The sequence below is a fragment of the Apteryx rowi genome, unplaced genomic scaffold (genome assembly GCF_003343035.1).
Source record: "Apteryx rowi isolate R43461 unplaced genomic scaffold, aptRow1 scaffold_175, whole genome shotgun sequence".
NCBI classification, from domain to species: Eukaryota; Metazoa; Chordata; class Aves; order Apterygiformes; family Apterygidae; genus Apteryx; species Apteryx rowi.
The window spans coordinates 944,494-969,039 of record NW_020448030.1 but is presented as its reverse complement, the minus strand read 5'-3'; the positions used below and the strand labels follow the sequence as shown (position 1 = coordinate 969,039).

The 24,546-nt window shown below is 36.3% G+C and overlaps 1 protein-coding gene across 1 annotated transcript in view; it reads right to left on the bottom strand.

Annotated features, from left to right (window-relative positions):
• The window catches only part of GPC5 (glypican 5), a 732,889-nt gene that overhangs the window by 465,943 nt on the left and 242,400 nt on the right, over positions 1 to 24,546 (bottom strand). The window contains exon 6 of the mRNA XM_026061075.1: positions 5,037 to 5,157. Coding sequence (XP_025916860.1) covers positions 5,037 to 5,157 — 121 coding nt within the window. The remainder of the gene's footprint in view (positions 1 to 5,036; positions 5,158 to 24,546) is intronic.

The following is a 24,546-nucleotide window of genomic DNA, read 5'->3' as shown; positions in this document are numbered from 1 at the left end:
AGTATTTGTACTTGCAGGAATGATAAATGAATCATGTTTTTAAATTATTGGGGAAGAAGGAAAAATAATTACCATTATTATTGTTGCCATATGCAACTGACTTTGCTTATCATGATTGCCTATTAAACAAGAGTGACAGTTGCAGATTAGAGTACATATGAGAATATGCACTGAAGCCATTATTTGCCTACCGTGAAGATAAATGAATGAGGAAGAGCCCATCATTTAAAAAGCTCTCCAAAACACCAGTCTGTACAAGTAAGGATTTTTTACAAAAGAAGGTGACTTTGTCAAGCCATTTTCACCACTGATTGTCATTCAGCAGAGTTCAGGTTAGTTCCTCTAATTGCACTCTGTTGCTGGCAATATCAACCCATGGAGTCGAGAGCACAGATTATAGCAGTCAGGGTCCAACAGAATCAGAAAGTTCTATTGATTTTTGGTAAATCCACTACTTACAGAAAAAGAAGGGTTACTCTGAGCCTCTCAAAAAGGAGAAGTGTCATATGGGCCACTGTGGCATGTAGTAAAAAGGTCTCTGTTGTAAAGTCTGTGAACTATTGTGCTAGTTTAACCCTAGCACAATAGCCCAGAAACCACAGCCTACTGGGAAGAAATACTTTCCATTATGCAACAAGTTTTATTTCAATGGTTTAAAGTTTTTATAGACTAGAACCTAGAAAATTAAGAATATATTTAAACATCATATGTTTAAATATTTTAGAGCAGATTCTTTGCTAGAGATCTTTATGCACCTGTATATATACCTAGTGAGAAAAGAGGAAGCACTCAGAGAGGCCTCTTCTTTGCTGCAGGCAGAAGAGTCTTTAATCATTTTCTCATGTGCACATTAAAGATAACCAAAAATGGATTTTTGGTGCACCTGTCTTTTGCTACTTGATGATATTTAGTCATGTGTACAATAAATACGTGCAGTCTGATTTTCTGGGAGCTCACTAGAGTTAAATGGGCCCTCCCTTTTATCTCAGCATATTCATTTTCCTGCCCTCCTGCCTGGATTCTTGAAAGTAAGAAGTAAAATTTATTGCAGTTGGTGAGAAAAGTGATAATAGATATCTGCTTCAGTTGAGAACAAAGGGAAAGGAAAGTTTTAGAGAACAAAGAAGCTTTCTAACACATATTTTCTACTCTGGACATAGTAGAAAGAATTATTATTTCTGTTCTGGAAGGGCAAAATTTAATATATCTCTATCTGACATCAGTTCTTTAGTCTCAATGCCAGACTGGTCATCCACATTGAACTAGTCCTATTATGGCTTGATTATCTTTTCTTTTAATCATTGGAAAGAAATATTTAACCACTAAATCAGAATGTTTTTAAAAGCTCCCCAAATATTTGGATGTGTCTTTACAAGTTTCTGGCTGTCTGAACTATAATCAAGATCTCTGAAATGGAAAGAGTAAGTTCAGAGAAATAAAAAACAAAAAATTATTCTATGTATTTCAGCCCAGCTCAGATACCTGCAAAAGGAAAAAGTTTCATTGTGAAGTAGAAACTTTAGTTTTGCTTATGGTTTGATGATCCTATGATCCAACATAACCCTTTGAAAAAGCAGAAGGTAGCAGTATGAAAAGATCCAGTATATCTGCTAAATATTTCTTTTTATCAAATGACACAAGGGTGAAATTCTTCAGTTCAGACACCTAACTGCAGGGGTCTACAATGTAGATGCCAACATGTGGACAATGTATCATCAGCTCCTTCTATATTCTGCGTGCCTAAAGAACTACTCTTCTCTTCCTGAAGCAGACATTTGCATTTGGTCAAATGAACATCTGTCTAGGCTCCATGGACTACATTTACATGTAAGGGAAGCTTAAATGCCTACATGTAGGTGTCTGAATACAGAAATGAATCCCACACCTACGGTAAACAAATTTCAGAAGCTCATCATTGATTACATTACATTTCAGTGCTTTTCACCATGTTTATTGTCAGAAGTGCCAGAAGTGACATTTCTGATTCTGCTGTAGGGTGTTTATATGTGGTATGCACGTTTCAGTCTGGAAGGCCTTAGTACAATGATGGGCTACACGAGCAAAAAAAAATCAGGCTATCCTTACCGCTGATTCACAGAGCTCTGGTGTGGTTGAGAAGGAAGGGCTATATCCTATGATGGCATCAGGATAGAGAGAACAATGCTGCTTCAATATTCTGTATCTTCAAATGTTTAAAGGCTGATGTGGAAAGTCCCCCAAACCTGAATTATCACTCTTTTCCTTTCTCCTAACAGAGAAAATGGCAGCATTCCATGCTCCATATGAAACACAACTAAATAACATAAATTAACTTGTTTTGCAAACAAGGTTACAGCAATTACATATACATGGAGTTTACATACAAATAATACAAATCATCTGTCATATGAGGAAAGGCTGAGAGAGCTGGGACTGTTCAGCTTGGAGAAGAGAAGACTGAGGGGAGATCTTATCAACATGTAAAAATATATGAAGGGAGGGTGTACAGAGGATGAGGCCAGACTCTTCTCAGTGGTGCCCAGCGACAGGACAAGAGGCAACAGGCACAAACTGAACCACAGTAAGTTCTGTCTGAATATAAGGAAAAACTGTGAGGGACGTCGAGCGCTGGAGCAGGCTGCCCAGAAAGGTTGTGGAGTTTCCATCCTTGGAGATATTCAAAAGCTGTCTGGACATGGTCCTGGGCAACCTGCTGTACATGACCCAGCTTGAGCAGGGGGCTTGGATTAGATGATCTCCAAAGTTCCTTCCAACCTCAACCATTCTGTGATTCTTTGATTCTGTGAAATATACAGTTGCCTACAAAAATGGCAAGTTACATATCACTGCTAATTTGTGTTACTTTAAAGCTTGATTAAAGCATACAAACCTCCATAGATTTCATGAACTATTAGTTCTGAAAATCAGAGAAAATACAATTTTGCTACTAAATTAGCTATTTAAGCTCTTGCAATGCATTAATACTGCTTGGCTAGAGTATTGGGCTTCAATTTGTAGAGATGTGACTTCTACCTGTGAGGCGTCCACAACACATTAAATTTCCTTTATTTAACCTCTCAGGCTGGTCCATAGTAAGCTTAACATGTGATTCATCCTTTTCATATCACAAAGGACAAAAAGGTGATCTTTTGAATTTGAATCTCTAATTTACCCTCCCCAGCCTCCTTCTCCAAGCAGTAAATGGTAGAGAAAAAAGCTTTTTCTGCAGTTTCATCAGCCTTTTTATCTGATAAAAAACACATATATTGAGTCTCTAAGGTATTTGATGTTCTCTTTATTCTCTAACCCTATTTCAATACTCAGATCTGAAAGAAAGGAAACTGTCCCATAGAAAGATATTATATTTGCAGGTTAGTAAGGCTTGCAGTATGTAAATTTTAAGCCCTTCTGACCAAGATCTGGTCTAGTCTTCTGGGACAAGGTGAATAAGCTCTCAAAATGAAATATCTTATAATGGAATTGTTCTGTTGCACTCTTTTAGATCCTCACCTGAGGAGGAAACAGCACAACTCCTAGTCTCTGGGGGAAAACAACACAACAAACTATACCATGCAGTTTTAATATCAAAGGATGGCATTCCTGATAGATGAAAGACCTTGAGGATTACTCACAAGGATTTGCATTTTTTTTTTCCTTTGGAGAATAATTTGTAGTTCTTAATTAAGCCCCAGCATCTCTTTGGAGGCAAAACTGTGCTCACTTACATACCATTTTAAGAAAGTAGAGACAAAAGCATGCCGAAGATGAAAGGCTGAGAAAAGATGCTTGTTTCTAACTGGAAGAAAGAATGATTGCTTTTGAGTTTGAATCTGGATGCCACTTCTCCTAGAAAACACCCTGACTAAAGGAAGAAAATTTTTCTCTGTCTTGTCTACTTCATTCTTTCTTTTGTTGTCAGAGAAAACTTATTTTTCAAAAATAGAGAAATAAGAACCAACAGAGTTCATCATGAAGCTATCATTACAGTTAGAATGGCTTTCTTATTTCAACTCCAGAAGTCGCTTGGGAAAGTGCATCTAAAAGCTGCCAAGAATATGGAAGAACAAAATTAAAGTAGTTCCTTAAATGGAACTAAATGAACTAGGTAAAGAATAACCCTCTAATATCCCTAATGCTCAAGCTTGGGGAATGCAGTAGAGAGGAGAAAGCTGCCAAGCTTGCACGCCCTCCCTAAAGGGCCTCTCCTTTTACCAATGCTGAATACAAGATATGGGGCTAGAGGGATTACTGCCAAGTAGACCAATGCTGTTAGAGCATTTCTTATATCCTTAAGGCGGCTGAGTCTTCAGATCAAAGTAGAAACCTGTATTTTCTGATTGAAATACGGAATCATCAGCCAAACTCCTGTTGATTTCAATAGTGTCAAGTTTTTGTCCTGTAGTTCTGGCTACCTACACATATAGAGATACACTTTAACGACATAGCAAAAGATAGCTGTAACACCACTTAGATATATTACAGTACTACAGTTATGTAGAAACATATTGGAACTGGCTGCCTTGTAAGCCTTGAATTACATCAACAAGTACATCAGGTCATGTACACCAACTTCTACAGCAAGCATGCTGCTCTTGTTCAGACTTCCTAGTATTTCTGCTTGTCATCTATACAACAAACCTTCACAGCAAGTCTTGTTTGGAAAGAAGCCAGATTTAGGAAGAAGACATGGTGGAAGATTATGTTTTATTTGTTTTCAAAATTACACGCCCTGTTAACACCCCTAAATTATACTGATTGCACTTCTATTTATTGCAATGCTGAGCTGTACTCACAGGTACAGATGGCCCAGCTGCCAGAGACTTATTTCCAATGTTCGCCTACCATACACAAACCTTTTAACTAAATCATTATTAATAATGGAGCTGAAATATTTTATGCAGAAAATAATAGGTTTTTGGTGTGAGAGTGCATTGAACAATAATTTGAATTAACAATTAACCTTTAATGAACAATAAATTCATACTTTCACTACCAGGTTGGTCTTTAGTGTTATAACTATAGTAAATAGTACATATCCATAGGTAAAAGCAGCTTACCTGAATAATATGTTTCAGCTTGTCAATAATTTGACTTATTACAGGATCTGTTCCTTTCACTTTTACTTCTGGATTTCCAGACTGAGCTTTGATTCCACTGCCAACCACACGATGAGTGTAGCTAGTTTAACACACAAACACACACAAAAGTGGTTTATCAAACTATTCTACTCTCAAAGAATCATCTTCTAGTCTAAATTAATTCAAGCCTCACAGCACAAACATTCCATTTTAATGAGATACATTCATTTTGTGCACATATTTTTAATAGAAAAGAAATATAGCTCAGTATAATTAGTACATTCCATAAAGTAGTATTATTTATTATAGCTTTAATTTTACCGCAAAGTTTAACAAGAAAGTAGTTATATAAATTTTGAAGGGATAAACATTTAGATCTATGTGCTATACTTTTTGTGTGAAGGCTGTCTTTATTAAATACAAACTGCACATTGATTGCCTAAATGCATGACATTTTAGATTTTAAAAGCAAACTCCAGATTCTACATGCACTGTATGTTCAGAGCAACATCTGAAATTTCTTAATATTTTTGGTGAATTTACATGCAAATAGAATAATTATTGCAGGACAATAGTAAAATCATGCATAGATTATTTGGCATTATATAGCCAATATAAGTACAGAGGAGACCAAAATTAATTTAATGGATAATTTTTTTAGAAAACAATTAATAGAAACCAGATATATGTTTGTTCAAGAAAGAACTGAAGGAGTAACTAGAACATTGCTCCTAACATGCTGCTCTGTCAAAGCTCAAAATACAGAGACTAAAATGAACCACTTTGCAGAATTCTGTGGTTTATTAAGATACAATTCTTCATTCACCTTCCTATCTTATATGCAATACTCAGGTTATGCAAGAAAATCTGGATGTCTACACTCTCATCACAGATACTGTACATTATGCAAATACCCTCCATATGTTAGGTTTTGTCTGTGTACTTTACAAGAGGATAGCTCTATATATCTCTGTCTCAAAAATATTTTGCCAGCTGTTGTTCTGTAAGAAAAAGAAAAGAAAGAAAGAACTCTATTAAGAACAGAGTACAGAAATGTCTAATTCCTGCCTACTAAATACTTGTATGTGCACAGGCAACATGGCATGTTTAAATTCTGCAGAATCTGAGTTTTAAGAAAAATTTTGCTAGTCCTCTTAGCACTACAGAAAGCCTTCCATGTGTGAAACAACCAGAGGAAAATTAGTGTTGTTTACTGCCTGAGTTTGCAGACAGCTGGAAAAAATATCTCTGAGGGGCAAGGACTCCTCTTCCTTGGGTCATGATATATCGAATACTAAAGAGGATACTTTAATACATCACTATTTTGTCACTGATCCTTCTGGCAGGTGGAATTGGGAAAAGAGGGAGGGATCAATGAGCTGAATTACAGCTGGTGGAAATTAGCATAAAGAAAGGAATATGGAGAGAAAATCAGAAAAAAAACATACAAAGACAGAAAAGAAGAAAAGAAAGAAAAAAAGGATAGGAAAAAAAATTTTAAAAAGGGAGAAATAGTCCTAGAAAAGAATGAATGTGTTTTCTCCACTTCACAGTACTTAAGGGAATGCTAAACAATGAATGATGCTCATTAAAGTGATGTTGCCACATAGCAACAACATATTATCTTTTTGGTATTTGCTTAAATATCGCCTTAACTTAAGTAATATTGAGGATATTCCTAAGGATGCATACAAGGACCCAGATACCATTCCTAAAATGACTTTGGCCATCTTCATAGAACGATATTAACCCCTTCATACAAAATGACTCTAAGTCCTCTGTAGGTCTCAGAAATTACAACTTGCCTTCTATACATGTGACAAAAATTATTAGCTTCTTTAGGCATTATAATAAGACACTTCATTTTGACTACAATTTCTGCAAATGCTTGAAAAGTGAACTAATTCTGAGGCCCAGCAAGGCTCTTGCTAACTTTAAACAGATAAAAATCCAGCAGTCTTTCATTGCTTAGGCCTTTTAAACATCCCGTTTTGCACAGAAAGTACTAAAATTCTAGACCCTCTACATACAGCTCTGCATACTCTATTTACAGCAGATGTACTCTCTATTTCTTCTGCACTCAGTCAAGTTCACTGGAAGTAAATATAATATCAAATTTAAATTCAATTATGTATCAAGATATTACAGCAATGATCACCTAGGAATAGTCACAAGTTAAAGTTTAAAGGCCCAAGCTTTATTCATTCTTCATTAAAGAAAATATATTGTCAGCTGCATTCAATATTCAGGACATACTATATCAGCTAAAGGTAAATACTAAAAATAATAAGCCTATTACTAAGGCCATTACTGAGCCCATTACTGATTCACTAGCCAAACTATTACTTGAAATAGATGTTAATGCTGCACAATCAGGAAAGCAAAGCTTAATGTAGTTAATGTAGTTCATTAGAATGTGGCAGTTGAAATGATTTTAAAAAGAATCTTCATAGCAGTATTGAATATACTGAATATATGAGCAGTTGACGTACTCCACAAAGTGGTATTCTGGTTTATAGCAGACAGCTTTTTGTGCTTTGCAAGACTTTTACTCCTTCAAGACTTTTTAATTTTGTGTCAGGGAGCATCTGACCTTGGAATTAATTCTGTAGGTTCTGGATGCCATTTTTCTCTCAGGAACATCTCTTATAAAGCATCACATATGGAAAGTAAAAGGGAAAATGACAAATAAAACCTAACACTCATTTGCATGGGGAAAAAAAAAAAAGGAATGCAATACAATTTGGAAGTTGGAAGCAAAAATGCTTTTCCTCAAATTTGATAATACTGATTTTGCGTATCAGTTCACAGCATAAATTTTGAGCAACCCTCTTCATGTAATGCTGCATTGCTAAATGATACAGGTCTCAACAGAGAACCCCCAGGTGTTAATACATTCAACACACTGCAGTAGATGAACCCACCTGATTGCATTTTTTCCTGGCATTAGAAATCCTAATTCATATTAAATTTGCTTTCACTGAAAAGTGTTCTGGCTTTGAGCAATTTACATTAAAAACTGTCATTTAATTTTGAGTCTTTTGTAATTACAGGTGCTGACAAGTCACCAGGCAGGTTGAAAACACTTGTTTCTTTCTTCTGGTGTATAATAAGGCATTCACAAAGCCTTATGAAGCATTGTGTTATTGATTCTTACCATAAAAATAAGTTTATGAAAGTCAACTCTTCTTGCTTAATCTACTCCTCTGCTGAATGAAATAAGGTATTTTTTTGCATACAAAAATTCTAACCTTACTTATATGTTGTTTTATTTTCCAAAATTCATTGTGTTTAATTAAGAAATGTCTATAAATATAACATCTTCAGACATTCTAATGTAGACTAAATGATCTGTCGGAATTAAATGAGTTGTTGGGAATCTGAGCATGATACATAAAACGTCATCCCTGTAGACTTTCATTTATATGCAAAATATGTTTCCCCTAAGTTGGGGAAAAATGTAAAAATCTCAGACTCTTGGTTTGAGAGACTTCGTTCATTATAAAGTTTTAATAGAGCATTAATCACTTTCTGCTTCTTTTACTCCTAATGTACAAATAATGAAAAAAACATTTTAAGGATCCCCACAGAGGTAGCCTGACTTGAGCAAGCGTTGCTCAGATTTGAATCCTGGGGGGGAAAAAAAAAGACGAATTTCTTGTTAGAGAAGTAATAGATCCGCCATCTGTGCTCATTTCTTCTGTGCAAGCACGGTAATGTATCACATCACTTTAATAGGCAGTCTTGGTCCCCAAGTACTATTCATTTTCATCAACACTGGAAAAAAAGCAAGCACTGATATATTTGTATTCTATAAACATGTTTTAAATGATGATTAACAAGTTTCCTATTCTCCAAGTTCAATATATGAATATTCATATAAATTTCTTATTATTCTCTATTGGATCTATGAACACAGTTGGTATTTTCATTTGATTGTATCAATATCACTATTAAAAGAGAAGGTCATGTTCTATTGGCTATCGCTGTTTTCTTGGTTCACGCAATTTGAGAAGCTATTAGAAGTAATAAATATATGAATTCTCTTAAGAATCAGCCATTTTTTGATATAGCGCTTAAGGCAGATCTGTGTCTCTGTACCACTTCAACATTAATAGTTTATATTATATTATGAAGACAGCAAAATACTGATACATCATATTTATTGTCAACAACTGAGCATGATTTTCCACTCCTTTACACTAGATTCATGGATTTATATCAATGTAGAATGGATACAGTGGGGATACAGTAGAGTATAAAATCAATGCTAAAAATGGGTGTGACCCACAAAGTTTTGATCCGGATCCAACTTCCCCAGTGTTCAGCTCCCAGTGGTGGTAGTGTTTTGCTTCAGACCTGTCACTCTTTAAATTTGGAGCTACATATCTCCACATTACTTTAGTATTACTTTAGTAACAAACAAGTTTCAAGCAAAGCCAACTTTATTTAGGGCAACCTTTTGATAGGTAGAGCTAATAAAGGACTCTTTTAAGAAACCAGTTATGTAACTATGAAAAGAAGGAACATATGAAATATGGGAATCAGGACAGATTGCAAGGCTTTCAAATAGAAATTTCTGCAATTTTATTTATAAAAGTGGAACCCTGGTATACAGATGTGTATTAGAACCAGAGCTCAAGCAGAAATAGAAATACATTAAACTTCTGAGCTTCACCCATACTAATATTTAGGAACATTATAATCATTTCAATTGAATCTCATTGTACTAATAGTTTAGCACAGAAAGGCAAATAAACAAACAACCTAAAATATTTCAAAATAAGTACTCCCAAGTGTGGAAGAGTCTGCATGGCCCTTCATGGGCACCAGGACTTGCCAGAGACGAATGTGTGTTAGTAATGTTTATAGCTTTTTGATGTAGGAAAGGGGAACTAAGTGTGTCTGGTGGAAAGAAGTAAACAATGTCTGCCTGGAGATTAGTGATGGTACTGTCCTGAAAACAACATGAAAAAGTAAACAAACCTGTCTGAAGATCGGTAGCCAAAAGTAACATAAAGAAGTAACTGAGAGTAGAAAAAAGGAGTAATATTTAGATGACATCATTTAAGGTATTACTTGATTAAGCAACCTATGTAATGCTCAGACCAGAAAATTGGCAGTATAAACCTAGAGTGGTAAGGCAAACTTGGTGGTGGGGAGGTGAGTGAGATACATATGAGATGTGCCGAAGACCCAGAGGAACAGCCACCAGCAGCTTCAACGCCTGTGCAGCAGCACTGGAGCTTCATAGAGGGAAGCACTGACCCTTTGCCTTGTTGCTGGACCTGGGACAATGCTACATGGTGCACCCTGCCCTGGACCGTGGTGAGTATGACCCCGTTCTTGCCAGTGATCTGAGCCAACACAGGTCCCACCCCAGATGCCTGTTGGGACAGGAGTGTGGGAGCAAGGCTGCCCTGGGCAGCCCCAGTGCAGGCAGGTCATGTGTGAGTGAGGTATGTGTGTTGTAAATGTTATCATTTGTCATTGTTCTTGTTTAGTGCTCTGCTCAGTAGTATTGCTTTGATATTTTTAGTTATTATTACCTTATTAATCTTAGATAATAAAATAAGTATTTGAATTAAGCATGGGCTTATCTATTTCCCTGCCATAATCACACTCACATTAAGTGATAAACTATCACAGTCCCCCCATAATGAAATTTGGCGCACAGTGTGTAGGCTGTGGGCAGAAGACACTGAAGGTAGGGAGAGCTGCAAAAAGGTCCCTGTGTTCCAGCGCCATGGCTGCACTGTGGCAGACTGGTGAAGGATGTAGGCAGCATGAGGCTGCCCCAGTGACGCTAAGCATTTTAGGAAAAATTAAAGACAGAGAATCATTTGGTTACTGTTGAATATGTGTGTCTTCAAATATTTAATAGTAACAGATAATATCATCTATCAAAATGCCAGTGAATGAGTATTGCAAAGGCAGATTTCCAGCTTTAGAACTGTCCTTCATTTACCCACAAAAGGGGAGATACTCAGGCTATAGAAAATCCAGGCATATAATCCTTCTTAAAACTTACAAAGTATCTAAGACAAGGATCCAGACCACATACTTAGACCTTGCAATGTCAAGGAACAGTCTGGCTGGCCCTAGAAAAAAAATCCTCCTAAATACTTAGACTTCCTGAGCAATCCTTCTACACAGGAAGAAGAAATGCTTTACAAAAGCAATCCCAAATGTGTACATGTTGCCCAGGGAACCACCTAGAGCTGGACCTACTAGGAATGGGTGCTGATTGAGTTCTCTAAGTATTTCAAGACCCTAGCCTGAGCTTGGAGAGTCAATAGTTTTGATAGCTGGTGAGGACGGGCATAAGACTGGCATGACCCAGACATGCAGTGCAGATAGCCCATTATGCACCACCAGTGGAGATATCTTGAGCATCCAACCCCAGATACTCATTCTGGGATTCTGAACTCTTTTTCCTGAACTATGTCATTTTTTTTTTAATTTGTTTGATTGATTGATTTGTTGGTTGTTTGGTCTGATTACAACCTGATGTTAAACACTGAAGCAAGGAGCTGGGCTTTCTAACTTGGTTGTAGAGCCACAGCAACACAGCTTCTGGATTACAGCAGCACGGCATAACCGAGCCACTGCAGTATACAGGTAAAATGAGGGCACACACCCCTTAGACTTAATCTTAGGGACATTCAGACTGTGCAATAATTCACTAGAGATTGAAAGCAGAGATGTCAGTAAAGGGAGGGGGGATACAGTTAAAATACACTGGTTTCTAAGAATCTGACATAAAGTAAATGTGTACCTCAGTGTCCTAAACCAAAGAAAACCTGTCCAAAGAAATCCTAGACCAATTCTTAAATACAAATCTTGTGGTTTTCTTTCTCCTACATAATAAGAACTTGTGACATGGTGACCTAAATGTTTTTAGTGCCAAGAAAAAGATTATGTAGTCATGAACAAGCCCAGATGAGGTCTCAAACAGTTTGGTACTTCCTAATAATTGCACCAGTAGGACCCTCTCCACTATGGAAAAGTTGCATCTTTCAAGTACAGGAAAATCTTAAACTGATAAATACCTTCCAAATGTTGATGACAAATATATATTGTTAGTACAGAATAGTAAGAACTGTCTAGGCATGGTAATGAGGGCCAAGATACTCAAATAGTCATGAAGAATATTCACAGCACTGAAGCATTTAAAAGAATATGTTTAGACTTAGGCTGAAATACAAGGCACAGTTTTCCTTGTAAATGTAGATGTATATATATAAAAAGTTTGAATATTAAGTTTATTTTCTTTCTCAGGATTGTCTCATTATGCTGATTGTCAGTAGGTTTGACAGGATTCAAACCTACAGAACTAACCTGCAGAGCTTATTCAAAAAAAGAGAAATATTCTCTAGGCAGTTCCAAAAGTTGGGGACTACAGTCTTTGAAATCCAGAAGTCTCTCACTATGCTGACATGGTTTTATAGAATCTGAATGAGGGTCTAGCACTCATGCTCTTCTTTGTCTAATTGTTCTGTTCTGTCTTTCATATTCCTGGTTGTACGAGAGCCCAGCTTCACCAAGAGAAAGACAGAGTGCCATCAACGACATGTTTGCAGTGAACTGCATACCACCAAACTCCATGGTTTCCTATTTTCTTTTTTAGTGAAAATGATTTTTTTTAATGAAAGCAACCAAGCTCAAAGCCAACAGAGACTTGAAGTTTCTCTTAATCAGACTGCAGGAGAACTTGGGAAGTACCTATCTACCTTTCTAGAAAATTGTGTTTCTGCATGTGCTCATACTCCTGGGAATCTCTGCAGTCAAAAATGTAGGCATTGGTTAAAACAGTCAGTTCTTCCACTTACTGGCAGAAGATCAACCATAATAACAGTTTATAATAATAAAATTCATTTTTTATATAGCTAAGCTTGAAACACTGCACAAAGAAGCAGATGAGAACTACATTCTTTCTGATGATGCTGAAGAAAAAGAACTGAATGACAGATGGGCTAGCTCTGCCTTAATATTCTTGGGTTCCCTGAGCATGGGCAAAAGGACACCATGCAAGCAAGTCCAGCAAAAGAAGAGCTGAGGATACAGAGTGGGATTCAAACTTGCTGCTTCCTCCACTCTTTGGAAGAAATGATGGCTAGCTTCTTTTATACATTAGGGACACATTCCAAGTGAGACATTAGGGTAGTAAAAGGTGTGTTATCACTGCTATTCTCTGGCACACTTCCAAGTATCTTGGCAGTCAAGCCTTTCCTGAGAAAACTGGTGACATTCTGTACTTAAGAAAGTTCAGCTGTTCCCCTCATCCTGATGTATCTGTACCAGCTGCTACCATCACCTTTACCACCGCCTTCTTGGGCTCAGTCAATGCTTGGCCTGGTTGATCTTATCAAAAGCTACTCAGGTATCTGTATGTTAAGTTGCCCAGTGCTCCCTGTTACAGGATTAATATATTGAGACAATTGCTCTGGTTCTGAAGGGCTTAATCACTGGGTTACTTTGCCTTACGTATATGTAAGTGTATATGCTCGTGTACAAGAGGTCACTGCTGTAGGAGATTCAGGTTGTTCATAGCTGCCATGACTGTACAGAGACACTGTGTGAGGAACAGGGTGGCGGGGGGGAGGGAGCTGATCATTTTGTGGCACTAGGATTCTCACCTCCATTTGCAATATTTCATCTCCAAGTGAAATCTTAACTGATAGCATTACAGTCATCTCCATGACAACAAGCAGACATCAAACACTAAATCCTCATCTGATAACAATGGAGAAGTCTCTCCATTGACTTGATTTTCTGCATTTGAAATTAATTTAGTGGAGCAATGCTGTTTTTTATTGGCTGGCAATTTGGCACTACCTTCATTGAAAAATCAAGCAGGAGAAATTAGGTAAGCACTGAAATCCTAGTGAAACTGTTTGGAATTAGTTGCTTATCTCTTGTGAGTTCTTTTGAAAGGTTCAGTCAGAGAGAATATAATATGCAAGAGACCAAACAATGTACTTTTTAAAATAATGTATTTACTGTATTTGCCTTCATGGTAAAAACTTTTATTGCTCTTTTCTCCTTTACGGGCACTGATACAGTAACCCAGAAACAACTTTTGCAATGTGCTCCTCCTTCACAAATTGGATTTTCTTTTTTTCATGTTCTAGTTTGGAAAACTAGGCATTCATGTACGAGCATTGCTAAGGGACTTATTTTGTTCAGCTTCTCAATTTAATTGAATTCTGAATTACTTCACAGCTTAGACTGCTGGCACTACAAGGTACAAGCAAACACCTGTATGTATATATTTGCACTGTGTTTAAGAATGGTATGATAGCACTGTGCCTGCTTCACTTTATTTCAAAGTTGGGATTTTTTTTAATAACTATTTCCCAGACTCTTTGCTTTATGATTGCTGATAATTGCTGTTTTACACCTGCTGTTGCTAGCATCTTCATTAGTGCTGGACACTTTAAAATTCCAACTGTTAATTAAGAAATTAACAATTACCTGAATATTGATACAAAGCAAATATGTGCAGTAACAAATGAGTCAGGGTGTTTAGTGGAGCAAATTTTAACTAACAGGGCTGAACACGTGAAAGAATCACTGCAGTCATCAAAAACACATGGAACCTGGACAACGGTGTTGGCTGTTTTTGTTTAGTGTATAGACTAAGATCTATAAGAGTAGATACTATTGCAAAGTAAGCCTCAGAAAATAAAATTCTAAACTCCATCAAAAATATTTTATACTTAGTTACCAGAGTAATTGTAGTATTTCTAACACAGATTCCATTTAGCACAGAAATAAGCATTTCAAATACTTCTTCATTATTAAAATAAAATAAAAGGGCTTTGCATTTTCAAATGAGCAATTTTTTTAGATCTGAAATTTGGCAGATATTAAAAAAATTGCATACACATTCATTAAATTTACAGAAAATATTAAGTACAGAAAACAACTTACTAAAAATTACCTTATTTGTGCTTTAGACAAGAAATATTTTCTCATAATCTTTCAGGCTAAAATGTGTCTAATAAAAGGTACCTATGCATTTTTTGTTCAGTGACTATAACTGCCTTGTTAAAGGAAAGAATGCAGGTCAGCCTTAAAGCCTCTCTACACCTGAAAACTAAGTGTTGTGTCTTTGGAATACTCCTTTTCAAATAGATATCTCATTAAAAACTTGTTTATTTGGAATTTGGTTCACTGCAATTAGAGAAATCACACCAGGGTATATAATAAAGCATCTCTGGCAGAATCTTTCAGAATATGTCTCTCAATGAATTTCCATGTGTAATCTAGCCCTTAGTATTTTGCACTTCATGAGAACTATCACCCCAAAAATTTCAGTTCTGTTCTAATCCTAGAGTTGTTCTTCTAAAAGTTCAGAAAAAAAAAATCCCTACCTGATTTAACCACCCAAAATCTCAGAGATTTTTAGTGATTAGAAGACAGTTCATCATAATTTGGATGCTTAATTGTGTCCTCTAAAAATAAATTCTTAATAGTCAATAATAAGTGCTAATGGACATAAATAGATGCCCCTGAAGGCCTCGTTAGGCAGACCCGTCTCCCCTTGGAGAATTCCAAAAGCATCAGTTTTTCTCCAGTCACTCTGTATGGAACATGTGTTTAAAAGAATTGCTTTACTAGGCACCTGAAATTCGGTGCAAGTTGCGTGTCTAAATTAGGTAAGACCACATGCTTCTCACAAAGACCATGCAACTTCTATTAAAGCAGAAACTACTAAAGCTAAATTTTCTTCATCAGAATAATATATTCCACACACTGAAAATTCATGTTTTGAGGCTTTCTCTTAGCACAATAAATAAATTCTGATCACACTGAATATTGATGCAATATCACAGTTGTCACAGTTTTCAAATATACCAAATTTGACTGGATCTGCATAACACATTAAGGTAATCTATTTCAAACTAAGTTTATATAAAATGTTTTTAAAATAGTATCTTTTACTGATGATTTTCCTTCTTCCTTTTCTTGGACATCATCTGAATGAAGTAGTCCACATTAACACAAAGAATTCTTGAATAATTCTGCTCAAATACTACGAAAGCTTAAATACATTTCATTATAGCTGCTGTTATTTCCAGTTGTAAAAACAATATCTGTATAATGTTATCAGCCTTGGGGATTTTTTTTGTTGTTGTTTCAAATTTAATCTTTACACTGTTTCAAAAGTCCAGTAACTAGAAGGATTCTCACTGGAAAGATACCATGAAAAAGAGGCACCATGTCAATTAATGATAATGACTATAATAATTTATTAGTTATCTATGTCTATATTTCTCAGCATTATGTTCCTAAATTCTGGGCAGAGATACTATTCTTTATACGTGATGCAAAAGGAACTCTACAAGGAGCAAGACAAAACACCCCAAATAACAGCAATATTCTGCCAAAGACTTAAACTAAGAAAGCAGAGTTTGACAAGCAGTGCACACCCAAAATCACCTTTGGAAAACAGGAGACTGCCTCACTCCAACGATCTCCCAGTTCTCCACAGAGGCAAAAGAAAAGGCATCTGAGAGGGAACTGCTATCAGTCTGCAGTGCCCCTTAACAAATAAATGTGCTCTAGTAATTGCAAGTTCCACTGAAGAGAAAAGAACTGAAGGTGAGCTTTGAGACAGATATTTCATTTAAACTAGGTGTCTTGGGTGAGTCACGTGTTTAAAATTGAGAAAATAAATTCTTATTACATTAGAAAATAACTAAACCACAGACAAATGCAAGTGCACTAAATCCTCATAACTAAGGACAACAACATTTCCTTCTTCTTGCAGTATTCTTGGAATCTTCTTACAGCCCTAATAATTTTACTCTACCTCTATTTAATGGAGCAATGAAATGAGAGATATTAGTTATCATAAACAAGCACATAAATGTTTATTGGGGATAGCTGGCAAAACAAAAGGAATTAGCTTGGAAACAACACAAACACCTCGAAAATACAAAGCTGTCAAGCCTAATTAGTTGCAAACAGAGAAATCTGCTTCCTGTATCGGACACTAAAATATTTCTGCTCGAAATTGGCCAAAGTCTCAGGTAACTATGGCACTATTTAGGACACCAAACCTTGGAGAGAGAAGTCTGACATTTCATATTTTCTCCAGCCTGATGCTTCAGCCTATAATCAAAGGCATCCCCTATAGACTTGGAATTTACCTGATAGTTTTGGGACTGACACCTGACACAATGCTGACATGGTCAATATTTGTCTCACAGCCATGTGGGAACTACTGCACTGCAAATCACATGTCAAAGGTGCGCTCCCACAACCCATTCTTTGTTATCGAGTGGTCTGTTTTTTCTGAGGTAATTTATGGAAAATTAGCACAAAATGACAGTTAAGTTATGGTGAAGGACTCTCAAGCAGATAACAAACTTGAATATCATTACCTACCCACAAAAGAAAAGAAGGTCATTCAGCAAATAAAGGTCAAATGAAGGAATCGGCCTAAGTTGCTGTGTAACACTAAGTGTGAAATACAATTTCAGCAAATGCACTGACATGAGCCATTTCATAGACCTTTTCTTGCTTATTCTCAACAGTGAAATTCCCTGTGGTGGTGAAGCTGCTTTTTACTGACCCTTTTGGTAACACTAAGTTAACAAAAGATTGGTGAATTAATAATAAATACATTAATTAATTAATTAATAAGTGGTCCATCCATCCCTATGGCATTACATTCATTGTGTCATACTAGTTTACTTAAATGTACATGAATGAAGATGCTGCAAATTGGGAGCTGATGACATATATCCAACACATGGTTCTTTTGGTCTAAAATGTTTTATGATTCCTATGTGCTTAATATTAATTTTGTAGGTTCCATTTTTTATAAATAAAACATTTTTTTCTAAACTATACCTGCTTTCAATACTTTAAAATCCCACAGAATGTAACATTATCTTCAGGAGATACAGGAGATAATTCTTTTCTCATTTAAACCAGATTTACACTTATGTAAGCATGCTGACTTCATGTACATATCTATGTCAGGAATATCAGTTCCCAGCTACATTATTACGCAGTTTGGGTCAGTTTTATTTTTCTACAGAGGATACCAGGCATTTTTCTGAAAAAGAGTTTTCTCGGAAAATACAAATTTGTTCAGATACCAACCTGTAACTGTTTTCTGGTTTGGTAGCTTTGTTATTCACCACACCTTCACAGATTGCATTTGCATAACAAGTGCTGCATTACCACTTTGCAGAGCATGGTAAGTAGCACTTGCGAAGAGCAAATATGGAGTTACGGGTCAGAAGCTCTACAGCAGTCTGTACTCTAGCAAATAACAGGAACAAGAGCGTTACCGTATAATGCTAGTTATGTGCTAGTGTTACTTAACCTTTATGGGAAATTAAGCACTTTTTAGCACATTTTTTTAATTACAGCTGTGTAAGTGTTCTACTCTGGGCTGATCCTTATACCGAAGACAAATATGGCTRCCTTAACTTTTGACACTTTCCACCCTCCCTGATAGGCATGATAGTTTTTAAAGTCTTTCAGAACTGGGCACAAAGAATATGTGCTTTAAATAGTTATTCTCATGTACAGTGGCATATGTATGAAGAGCTCTAATTTCAGAAGCCACTCACAGCAGAATAATCAGCTGAAGTGTCTGGAGGAGACTGAAGGGTTGTGTGTGAAGTCAGTACAGAGGTATTTGAACTGGCCTATTAAGACATGTATCTTTCAAATTTTATTAGATACACTTGGGGAAAACCTATTTTTAGACTATATTTTCTCCATATCAATCAGAATAGGAATGATGTAGCTACTATGTACACAGTGCATCACAGTACAGGGGATATAAGATGGGATAAAAACACATTTGAGAAGCTTTGAGAGTTTCCTACAACATTTCCACCCAACAGGATACATTGTTCTTGCATATGTGTATATTGTGGTACCACCTTTTAATGTTTCTTAAAAAGGATAACTCATTCTTTGCCTTTCATAGACCTAACCAACATATGTATGAGCTAAGAATGCTTTCATAGCTAATATTATATTCTTTAAAGATAAGGATTACATGGGAGGCTTAAGAGCTTTGATAAACTTTTTGTCTTCCCTTTCTTCACAGCCTCCCCTTTTCATGTCTTTTTCTTTATACATTTCACTCAACACATTGAGTTATTATTTTCTTTCAGATGTGAGTGACTGTAGTTGAATGCATTTTCTTTTCAGTGGATAAAAGCTCAGTGGACAACAGTAGTAAAAATAATTTGTACAGAAGCGCGGAGAAGATCACATCTCCAACTCCTAATAAAAACAATGGTTCAGTTTGAATGTAACATTAACCTCATTAATTGTTCTTTGTTTCACTCCTCTGTGACAATATTACAATGAAAATGTGGCAGTGACTCAGTATCACCCTCCTCTTTCTGTTCCCACAAAGTTTAACAAAATAGAGACTTTAGACAAATATGACTTAGCTTTCTCCTGAGAATGCCCCCTTTCAGGAGAAGAAAGATGATAAAATGATTATCACTTGGATTTCTCTGACCTACCTTTAGCTATTTAAAAATAAGGAGTCTATTGCCTAGTTTCCCCTACAGTCAGCTCAGAGAAACAAGAGCCTCTTGAGAGAAATTCAGCACCTATTGCAGGACGAAATGATGACTCTCCATCTTCACCGACTAATGACAGAGCCTAGACAACTAGGCTAGACACGATACCAAACTTTTAAATTACTAAACTGAAAGGAAATTGTATTAGCCTTGGGGGACTCACATTCAAGCCATGAGCTCGCTGCAACGAGCCTGTTATTCTCTCTTTCAGTTATCTGTTTGTAAAGTCATAATAACTGTTACATGCCTGTATCACAGAAAGTACAGTGAAAAGATGAGCTAAATATTATGATGCATCTAGCTATTATCGCAATGGAAGCTGTTATACTTGAGGAGCAGTTGAATGTCAAAGAACTTTGAAATTTTTCTGAAACATGCAGTTCAACACATGCTAGAAAACAGTGTAGCTAATGACAAGTTTATCTTTTTGTTCCAAATGAAGCTCAAAGTATTTCATTTAGTGAAATATTTGGTAGATACTGACAAATTGAAGGAGAACACTTATGAGCAATTTATACAGAGTATAATGGACTGCTGGAAGCTAAAACTCTTCCTAATAAAAGAAGGGTTCCACCTTCATCCTTTAGGATCAAAAGGAGAGGAAGTCTATTGTCTATTGGCAGTTTGGAAACGTCTGTAGTGAAGCTCTGTGTGACTGCTTAGTATACAATCTAAAGAGAGAATCAATCTAGACAATGCTGTTCTCAGAGATTTGATTTTTAACTTCACTTGTGATATTGCCTTGGTTATAGAAATTAATGTCAAGTAAGTAACAAGGGGTTCAAGGATAATGTGAGTCAAACAGTCTATCTTCCCTATGGGAGAAGCTGTCAAGAGAAGAGAAGAAAATGGGGTCAAAGTGCTGCCAAAACAGTTCTTGCTTCAGGGAAAAGCACCCTGCAGCAAGTATTGCATGTCTGAAAATATTTAATACATTTTGTGTTGCAAAAATATATAATTCCTCTCTCTCTCTCTCTATGTATGTATGAGTATATATATGTACAGACACACAAACATTTTTGTTATGATCTACAACTGTTAGATTTCACTACCTCAGTCCAGTATCATAGAGCCTAATGAAATCATCAAAGTGTTTATGAATAACAGCTGGATTTTAAAAACATTGTGACAATGAAAAGACCTTCACTGAGAGAAAAGACATAGTTCAATATCATGGGACTTAAGAAAGCAGGGTTTCCCCTGTGTCTGTACATATTCCTGGTTTAACATTGACCAATCAACTGGAAACTAGGTCCACAATACCACAAAAGCATGGCTGAAATACCGCTGCAATAACTTTTAGGTCATTGGCTGATGTCAGGAAAGTCACAGCCTAATTTCTTAAACAAATCCTGCAGAGAGAGAGCAATTTAAGAAAGCGGTTCACAATAGCCAGCACAGGCAGTTTTGGTAAACAGGAATTAAGTATCTTGAGCTAAACATCATTTTATCTTTACAGATACAAATTTCAAACTGTCTAAGGATTATTTTGATTCAGTAAGTTTTTTATATAAATTTTATTGATTCTATGGAATTTGCTCTGTACTTTACAGTCAACTGAGATGGTTAAACATGATGATTCAAGCGACTGATACGCCTCTGACTTATTCCATGCACATTCCAACACTGGAAACAGCTGAACACAGGAAACTACCTTCTGTTGACAGAAGGTAAGTCAGTGAGTCATATCAGTAGGTTATTCATATCCAGACTAATTTGGCCAGAAAGAACAAGGACCGTGGTTTTGTTGTTAATGGTTAGGGAGGAAATGGAAAAGGATAAAGATTCCCATATCTTTACATGCATGTACTTACGTATGTTATACAGTTACTGAATAAAATAATTAATTATTTGTGATATCAGAAACTGTGACTTTGATTTCTAATTCCCAGCAAGTCATCCTAATCATTAGGTTAGAAGCCCATGGTCACTCGTGCAATGTTTTTTTTGCCCATGAATCTTAAATTATTCCACACAAACAGGAGAAATTGCAGTGGGACAAAGTGAGAGCTACCTTTTCTGGCTCCTGGAATGGTCCGTAGCCCATTGGATTCTGAGAAAAGAGCAGTGGGCTTGACCCCTCAGAGACTAGAGCTGACTAGTGTTGCCTACCCTGGTGGCATGCTTTTAACTCTTAAATTAAAGGGAGAGGGAACTCCCTTTTTAGCAGTGCCAAATCCTCCTCTGGATTATTTTTTAATGCATCCCAATGCATCCCATAACATGTGATCTGATAATACTTAACAAAGTGCATATTGCATGTAAGACAGAGACAGAGACTTCTAAGCTGTGAGCCTTGAGCTGGAATTGGGCTGTTCCACACTCTGCCCTAAAACAGGTTTTTAATAGTCAAGAAGGGAACTCAATTTGGCAAACAGTTTCAAGAGGAAGTGGTGCAAACAGTAGAGAGATGGAGTAGCACAGATAGCAGTGCAAACCTCTCATGGATGGAGGATTGAATACATGGATGGATGGAAACTGAGGGAGAAAACAGAGTAACTCTGAACAATCAGATTGTATCAAAGAAGTGAAACAAAGTTCGTGGAAACTTTTGAAAACTAGGATAGTACATCCTAACAGCATGGAGCTGGATCTAAAGAGTAAAAGTGAAAGGTTGTGACTCTGCTGAGTCCTTAATGTAAGGCATTTAGGTTATCAAAGCACAGTTTTGTTTGTGTTCCTGGCAAGTACCCTTTCCACCCCTCCTCGTCTCTTGCATCTTATCCTATTAGATAAGTAGTTCCATCCAATTGTTGGTTCAGAAGCCATCATATGGTTCAGCAGTAGTATGTGACTCAGAAGCAATTGTTTTGATAGTAAAAATAAGACTGCTAAAGGAGATGACCTTATTGTTCTTGAATTTTGTTAAGTACCACTCAACCCATTTCAAATAACACATACATTGCCCCAATTTAAAATGTCACATTTCTTTACCTTTATTTTTATGATGCTTAAAATGTACTTGATATCATTTGTCTATGAATCTAAATGTTAATAATCTCAAGAAGCACTCCATCTTCATTTTATTGAAACAGTTTGATGTGACTAAATCAGCTGTCTATAGAATCCACTAAGATAAACAAGAAACCCTAAGGCAGACATTCTGTATCTTTTAATAACATGAATTTACCATCAGTGCTTTCAGCAACATTTCAGAATCTGTTTAGAACATGCAAATATTCAGGAATACATGCCTTGTTGTTAGAAAATATTTCTGGACCTGCCTACAACTGACTGAATTGCTTCATAGAGTGACATCCCTGCTGGAGTAGTGACTATTTCTTTGTAGATGGGAGGTCAACAGCCTAGAAAAATGGCCAATCAAGCCACCTAGCTACTAAGAAGAACAATTCACAGTCCCATGAATCATAAGAGACAGCATAAAGCTGGGCAGGGCAACAGCTTTCTAATGGACTAAAGCATATAGAAATATATGATATATATGAGATATAGGATCCTGTGAATGTTTAATTTCTGTCAGACCATCTATTTACTACAGAAAACTATTTCATTAGGCAACTTTTGTTCATATCTACATATCTATTTATTGCTAATAACAAACAGATTATGAATAATAATTTAAGCGCATAAAGATCTTGGTGGATGGGTCGCAGAGAGGAGAAAATTACAGCACCAGCTCTCCAGTATGCTTCCAAAGTTGACTATTAAGTGGGTCAGACCTTGTGGATGAATTAAGAATAGTTTCTTTGGCTGCAGGTTAACCAAATATTCAAACACCTGAAGCTCAATGTTAAGCATAAGTGTTAAATTCTCCTTAAATTATCTTAAGTTTTCCTTTATGCTGTGAAAAACTACTCTAAGTCCTCCAGCACAGCAGACAGGAGGCTTGATTCAGTCCATCCAAGTTGAAAGCAGTTTCCCTGGTGGCAATAGAGACTGAAAGCAAGTGTTATATACACAAGATGAAAAATATCAGAACCCAAAAGTATCCCTGATACATTACAGCTTGCTTTGTCAATATCCTGAGGATATAACTTTATAGCTACTGCATAGAGTGAACTAGAATAAGTTCACTAAAAAATCATATTCAAATGAGATTTCTTTTCAGAACCACTGGAATCCCTTAATCTCAAGCTTGTTCTCAGAACTGCAGAGTGCATATTCTTGGGAAAATATCTACATGTGTGTGTTAGTAAAATGGTCCCTGTCTCAAGCCCATTAATATTTTTCCAAGAAAATAAGTTAACAGTGAATACTTTCTACTTGTATTCAAGGTTCTCACTGTAAATAAATCTGAATAACTTTCAGAGTGACCTATAGCTTGTCAGAAAACTTCATAATATTGATGCAATAATTTTCAGAATGTAAATATGGAATAAGAAAGTCTCGTTTCTGATTCATTCTCTGAAATTCACTGGGACTTCAAAACTGCTTCATAAAGAAATCATGTGTCCCTCAAAAAAAGCATAGCCTTGAATTCTACATTTCTTCCTCAAAAAGCTCCCAGAGGTTCTAGTTATTACTTATTTTTGATACTTTTGAATATGCTCCACAGAGATCTGAATTGTAATTGCTAGTTCTGTTCAGTCTTTTGTTTATTTGTCCCATGTGGCTAACTCCACTTTTTCAGAGGCGTGTTCTCCTCATTCCTGCTCATGAGTGTGCTCTGTATTTCATCCTTGGAAATAGTTTTTTTTTGTTTATTTCAGGCCACCTGGTTTTTCTTTCAGTGCATGAATATTTACCAATCTTACTGGCATAGCCTTGAAATCTTCCCATGAGATATTTTCTCATATTGTTTGAATAGCATGGTAACACTTGTAACTCCACAGACAGCCAAAATTCATGATAGCAATCTTGTCTTATTTTTAGTTCCTAGTAGCAACCGAGGAAAAATCCAATCTTGTTGCCAAAATTCCTACTTGTAGTCCTGAAAGCTCATGGAAGACTTTCAC